Genomic DNA, 7,500 nt, shown 5'->3' on the forward strand with positions numbered 1-7,500 from the left:
TAAGCTGTAGTTCCCCGTTGCTAGGTAACCAGTTGGTTCCTACCACGTAAAAATATCTAATCCTTTGGGCCAGCCCTAAGAGAGCTGTTAATCAGTTCAGTGGTCTGGTTAAACTAATATTACTTAAATTATGTACAGAACGCAAAGGTTTTCTTTCAAAGTCCCTCTCCGTGCACTATATCTTTTATTGCTCTATCGAGAAACCACTTTGTTTTGGACACATACTAAAGTTTGTATCAAAATATTTCTTTAAATGACAATCTAGTCATGAGATTTCATGGCTTAACAGGAAAGTACAAACACGAAATACAAAACTGCTACTCATTTTAACAAAATAATTTTTTCAAGAAGGGCGAAATATAAAATATTTTTCTGCCTAGAGAAATGTTGAGGAATAAATAAAAAATACAATGCTAAGCTCACAAATCACCCTCATCTTTTCAGGTGATCATTGCTGCCCTGGCCACCGTGGCCCTTGCTGCCCCTCAGTACAGCTATGATGCCCCTGCTGGCCGTTCCAGCGCCGATTCTTCCGAGGAAGTAGCTATCTTGAGGGACGAGAGAGTCCACGAAGACGACGGCAAATACAACTTCGACTTCGAATCCGAAAATGGCATCAGGTTCTCCGAGGCTGGATCTCCTGACGGAGATGAGGACGCCATCGTCAGTGCTGGACAATACTCGTGAGTTTCTCCACGGTCTCTTTCAAATGACTTTGAACTAAAAAAAACATTGAATGTAAAGTCGATAATGATAGACTACTTACTTTGAAATACAATACAATTACATTTTGCTATATCCTTGCAGCTACACTGCTCCTGACGGTACCGAAGTCGTTGTGAAATACGTCGCCAACGAGAACGGCTTCCAGCCCCAGTCCGACCTTCTGCCAGTAGCCCCCGAATTCCCCCACCCAATTCCCCAGTTCGTGCTGGACCAGATCGCCTTCGCTGCTGAGGAAGACGCCCGCCGTGCCCGTGATGGCTCTCGAGAGGCTCCTTCCAGGTCCTACGGCGCCCCTCAGTAATCTCCCTCTTTGGGGATCTATGATCACAAATTGCTCATGTATTTATTCTATTTATACATCAAATAGAGTATTTGTATAAAATATTTATCTTATTTTCCTTACGAAGGTGAATCGAATGAAGTTAGAAATGCTCAAAAAGAATAATGCAATAATAATTAAATCTTTAAATCCTGACTCACTATCATGATGGTAGACACTGACATTTGATTAAAATCATTAAGTGAATGTGATTAATTTTAGGGGTATAATCATAAGTGAAGGATAAATTTACATAAGACGGAGACGTTATAATGACATGTGCTGAGGTGATTATAAGTGTTTAAAAAGAATATAATGAATTACTATTTGGTAACAAGAGCAAGTGATACCAAAAAAAACAAGTAAAAAAGGCGCCGAGGCTTCTTTTGGAGCAACAAGTTTTCGAGTTTTTCTGTACAGAGTACAATGCTGTCTGAAACTCTTAACCACGGCCCATGAAACTCTCTGCTGGCCGTGGTGGCCAGTGCACGATCATGGCTAACTTGATCTTTAATGAAATAAAAAAAATATTCAGGCTAGAGAGCTGCAGTTTGGTATGTTTGATAACTGGATGGTGGATGATCAAAACGCCAATTTGCAGCCCTCTAGCCTCAGTAGCTTTTAAGATCTGAGGGCGCACAGAAAGAGGGAGGACGGACAGACAAATAGCCATTACAATAGTTTTCTTTTACAGGAAACTAAAAAGTAGAGTCATCCTTCACCTTGTCATCTGTATCAGTGTTACATGACACGCAACTTGATGAAGGTCACATCGGTCCTGAACCATTATTACTATCATATGCCAAATGTTATCAGGCCAGGTTTCCTATATACATACCACATATGTTAATAAATACATATTTATTTGCTCTTCAAATTATTACTTATTCGTGTTCGGTGATGTTCTGTTCCGTGATTATCAGGGTTAATATTGATTAAAATTTTTGGAATTATCTTTTTTACTGTTAAAATCTAATCAAATTTTGTCAGGAATGTCTTCTGTGAGTTGACAAATAACATTTTAATCTTAGTACTCACTAAGTCATAGTTATTTATTGCGCATGATATATCCCTTTGAGACATCTGAATGAGAATACACTTAACAAATATTATTTTATATACTGTAACACTAAATAGGACTACAAATAATCTCTCTATCTCCCTCTCTCTATTTATCTATATACATACATAAACACGCACACACACACACACACTATATATATATATATATATATATATATATATATATATATATATATATATATATATATATATATATATATATATATATATATATATATACAATTTTTCCCAGTTTTGTTTATTTTCAAGCACCAGTAATTAAAACTAAGTGCATTTTAGATTTTTACAATATACGTTCCTGTTACAAAACAAAGTAGCGCCAGTTACAAATCAAAAGAGAGGATTTTGAATGCCTTATTCTCATTCGCTTTTCCACCCATACCATTATCTGAATTGTTCGTGGTTTCGTATATACTTGAGCCCTGGATAGAGAGATCAACTTAAAATCATTTAGCTATCTCTAATAGAAACAACGGCAGATGAAGTCACAAGAGAACTAGAAAAGATAAAAATGGAAAAGGAATCAAATGAAATTTGTGATAAAGGAAAGTTACTCGTTCTGTCATAGAATGTAGGTCAAAATAAAATTTTGAAAATATAAGTCTTTCATGGCAAATTACTAATAAAATAGTTAAATGGAAATGACTGTAATCTGTAAATATGACCTTCTAGAATGGGTTTTGGTTTGAGGAAATACGCAGAGCATCTAAGCTCTGCAATTAGATCGATACACTTGAGTCGATGTCAAGCCCTATAAATAAGTGGTTTAGGTGAGAAGGTGGGACGTTTTTGTCTTGCTGAAATACCAGACGTTACTGAAAATTCGAAAAAACATCAGACGTCTGTTGCAAATAGCAATAAGTCACAATAAAAACCGTGAACCATCGGAAAGCACTTATGGTGGAACATTTAGCCATTTAAAGAGCCACCAAGTGAAATCCACTTTCAAAGACCCTGAAGCCACTTCATCCCGGGCAAAGCAGCACCACCTCAGCTCACGATATCTCCTTCGACGAAGAAATTGGAAGAGGCAGATCATCGCTCTCACTGTCAGTCATCATTAGACAGCCAACGCGCAGCCAAATTACTTCCCTTCTGAAAAGGTTACTGAGTGTTACCAAAGGGCAAACGCATTTTGGCTCTATCTGCTACTGAGATGTCAGGGCCAACATACCAGGCGTATTTTCAGACACCTCGCTACGCTCATGATATTTCTCTTATGCTATACTTATTTATTCCTTCTCTTTCGACGTGAGACTGTAAGAGATGGACTTAAATGCTGTCATTGCTGAAGTACCTCCTTCTCATTTGGAATCCTTTATGTCGTCTTGTGTGATTTGATTATAAGGTTAACAGGTTTACAGGGAATAATCTTAGAAGATTCTATTCAGTTACTGTGAGCGATTAACGTTATAAACGAGACCTTACATACATGCAACACCAACGGTTACGAAAGAGGAAATTCCAATGCAGACATCACTTTCCAACGATCAGGCGGACAAGAAATAACACCCAACTGTACCCGCGAAAACCATTTTTTTAAAATTTCTGTTTCCGAATGAAGACCTGGCCTAAATAAAAGTATTGTGGTCAAAATAACTGACATCCTTAATTCTCTGCTATAGACTATTTATCCACCAAGATTCCGCAGGAAGATTCTAAACCTAAGTGAGAATGACCATAAACCAAATTATTAATGTACCTGGCACTCCATAAAAGGGAAATTTATTCGTCAGACAACAGAGTGCGATAAAGACAAAAACCTCCTCGATGGGAAATGAAATGAATCTCTAAAGTGATATTTCCCCGGACTTTAATGCCAAGGCAAGATCTGTCAACGACAAATGTTGGACGTAATGAGGGCCTTTTAAAATTTCACTTCCATATTGCAGGAAGTGGTAGGTACGCACTTCATGAGAGTATTTGTCGTTAGCTGACATTTCATTTTATGTTACACTGAAATTTTTCAGATTATTGACGGCCACCTATGAAAAAGTAGTCTGAATCTATATATATATATATATATATATATATATATATATATATATATATATATATATATATATATATATATATATATATATATATATATATATATATATATATATATATATATATATATATATATATATATATATATATATGTGTGTGTGTGTGTGTGTGTGTCTTTACTTATATATATACATATATATATATATATATATATATATATATATATATATATATATATATATATATATATATATATATATATATATATATATATATATATATATATATATATATATTTATAAATGCATGCATACATATATACATATAAACTATATATCACATAAATATACGCATATGTATATACTGTATATGTGCATATGAATGTGTATATATACATACCTACATCTAAAACGTTAGATTACTTAGATACCTGGTTCAGGTATCTAAGTAGTGCTCTTACGTTTCCAAGCTACAGTTGCATATTCATGCATTTACAGCTTTGTTTGTAGCGTAGTTGCTTAAATGAACTTGTATGCATACCCATTTTTCAAGACCGTTACTCTGGCAGGGAAATGGTAATGCCCACTAACTCTCCCTTTCACTACCCACTGACTCTATTTCCTTCACCTGATTGAATATGAATGAAGTTCAAAACGAACGTTCCACGTGAGGTCATTGTGAAGGTCGCTGCGGGAGACTCCTCGTTCTGGGGGAGATGAAGGGCGTGGGGCGGAGTCGGGGGTAGGGGTGTGGTGTGAGGAGGAAGGAGGAAGGGGAGGAAGGGGAGGACCACCTTGACGACCTACAGTTACGGTTTCTGCTTCTCCCGCTCTTCCTCAGTTGCCCTATATAAGGCGAGGGCTCCGGACTGCATGGCATCAGTTCCCCAGACCAAACAATCCACCCACACCATGAGATTCGTAAGTTCTCGTTCCTGAGGTTTTGGAAGGTTATCGATGAACTCTCAGATCCTCGAGGGTTTTCACCGTCACGAGTTTAGACTTGTCTCCGTAGATAAGAAAACAAAAGACGAATGTGAACGATATGATGTCGCACTTCGTTGAACATGTTTGAATCTTAGAAATTTTAATCGATATATAGAGATAACGATAAAAGAAGGAATGAAAGAAATAGTAGAAGAAAATTGTACCATTATAATCGGCAATTAAAGGGGATTAGAAAAGCTAAAGATAGGATCATGGGGTTCTAATAATTCTATAATCTCGAAGACAGTCGTGCACATGTATCTAGAAAAAAATGAGTAATGACTATCAAGAAAACAGCCTGAGCGGGCATGAGATTTATATTCATTATTTATTTTCTTCTGTATCTTCTTCAGGTGATCATCGCTGCCCTGGCCACCGTGGCCCTTGCTGCCCCTCAGTACAGCTACGATGCCCCTGCTGGCCGCTCCAGCGCTGATTCCTCCGAAGAAGTAGCTATCTTGAGGGACGAGAGAGTCCACGAAGACGACGGCAAATACAACTTCGACTTCGAATCCGAAAATGGCATCAGGTTCTCCGAGGCTGGATCTCCCGACGGTGATGAGGACGCCATCGTCAGTGCTGGACAATACTCGTGAATTTCTCCACGGTCTCTTTCAAACGTTCTTGAATTAAAAAAGTTAAATATGGAATTCACAATGAAGGACTATTTGCCATGAATTACAATACAATTACATTTTGCTATATCCTTGCAGCTACACTGCTCCTGACGGTACCGAAGTCGTTGTGAAATACGTCGCCGACGAGAACGGCTTCCAGCCCCAGTCCGACCTGCTTCAGTAGCCCCCGAATTCCCCCACCCAATTCCCCAGTTCGTGCTGGACCAGATCGCCTTCGCTGCTGAGGAAGACGCCCGCCGTGCCCGTGATGGCTCTCGCGAGGCTCCTTCCAGGTCCTACGGCGCCCCCCAGTAAAACTACATATCCTGCAATGAAGAGTTGCTGATGTATTTATTCTAATTATTCACGAAATAGAATTACATATCGATAATCTAATTTCATTTACCTTCTATCAGAGATCAGTAACATCATTGGTTCTGTTTTGTGTTGTTTGGGCTTGTAAAAGTTTATTACATTTTGGGATACTAGAGTTTTAAGATATGCAGGAAAGCATAGAGGACTGTCGTATCTGCATATCCATATTATCTACTAGATAATGACGCAAATGGACATCTATATATAGCAAGTGGCCGATAAACGTTGATTTATCTTGTGAGAGTTTTGTCAATTACATTTCCATCTTATTTGTTAAAAGGGACCAGCATTTTGGTAATGCTATTACCTTCCGCAATATTTGCTATTCTTAACAAATACCTTGCTCACAGAGCTATGCTACAGGTGATAAATCAGCCAGTTTGGCGTACCAAAGTATTGCTTGTTCTTGTAAAAGGACCTTGAATCTAGATAGTTCCTGACACAGTTATGAGAATAATATAAATGATAAATCTCATGGCTTGGCTACTATGATCATTTAGATGAAACAAGTCATGACCTTCACAACCTCGATAGAACCGAGGCTTTATATTAGTTCAGTTCACTGTCTGAAATTTGGTTCACCAGAACGCTTTGTATATGTTATCTAAAGTAAGTTTTGGAGGTTCAGTACAGCAGAATGTTGCTGATTATGTTTTTGATAAACCACTATTTTGTCTGGTTTTCTTCTTTGTGGTGTGCCACGGTCTTTTCCATTTTTAGTTTTATCTTGATGGCATGCAGATGCCGCGGCTGCCTCAAGGCTGTCTATTCTCTCTAATGCGAAATTTAAAAGGGCCTGGAAGTCACACAATGTACTTCCAGGGGGTCAGTCACTAAAGTACGCGTCGAAACTCTAGCATACCATGACCCTATAACAGATAACAAACGAGAAATTTCCCAACTTATGTTAGTGCTCAGGCTCCTAAAGGTAAAACCTACAAATCGTTTCACAGCTCTTCATTATCTATACTTTTCTGAGGTTCTAACATGGCCCATTGCTAGGTGGTAGAGGTCTTTAACGTCTTTCGCTGGAAAGAATGTATAGAATTTCTGAGAGTTACAGATGACGTTGCTCTTAGGTTTGAGAGATGTTACAATGCTCTATCGTAGACCATTGTAACAGGAATTTTATTTATTTACCTCTCGGCTGTATTTTTTCACATTCGGAAATTTTGTTACTTGGAAGGATGGTTAGCAAGTTGAAGGTTATCTTGATAGTTTTGCATAATGTGAGTAATATAAACAGTGACGTTCATAATGGCAGGATTTCTAGAAAAGTAAGGAAATCCGCTGAAGATGAGACGTTAATTTACAGAGAATAAAAAGGTTTTTACATCCGGTTGAGAGAGAGAGAGAGAGAAAGAGAGAGAGAGAGAGAGAGAGAGAGAGAGAGTTGTCTACA

At 37.9% G+C, this 7,500-nt stretch overlaps 1 protein-coding gene and 1 pseudogene across 1 annotated transcript in view; both read left to right on the forward strand.

The window, feature by feature from the left end:
* The window catches only part of LOC135206525 (endocuticle structural glycoprotein SgAbd-1-like), a 1,611-nt gene extending 503 nt beyond the window's left edge, over positions 1-1,108 (forward strand). The window contains exons 3-4 of the mRNA XM_064237880.1: positions 419-683; positions 808-1,108. Of these exons, the coding sequence (XP_064093950.1) occupies positions 419-683; positions 808-1,027 (485 nt within the window). The 3' untranslated portion in view covers positions 1,028-1,108. The remainder of the gene's footprint in view (positions 1-418; positions 684-807) is intronic.
* Positions 1-6,114, forward strand: part of LOC135206564 (cuticle protein AMP1A-like) — a 10,751-nt pseudogene extending 4,637 nt beyond the window's left edge.
* Positions 6,115-7,500: the final 1,386 nt, after the last annotated feature.

Source organism: Macrobrachium nipponense, chromosome 31 (assembly GCF_015104395.2).
Source record: "Macrobrachium nipponense isolate FS-2020 chromosome 31, ASM1510439v2, whole genome shotgun sequence".
Classification (NCBI taxonomy): domain Eukaryota; kingdom Metazoa; phylum Arthropoda; class Malacostraca; order Decapoda; family Palaemonidae; genus Macrobrachium; species Macrobrachium nipponense.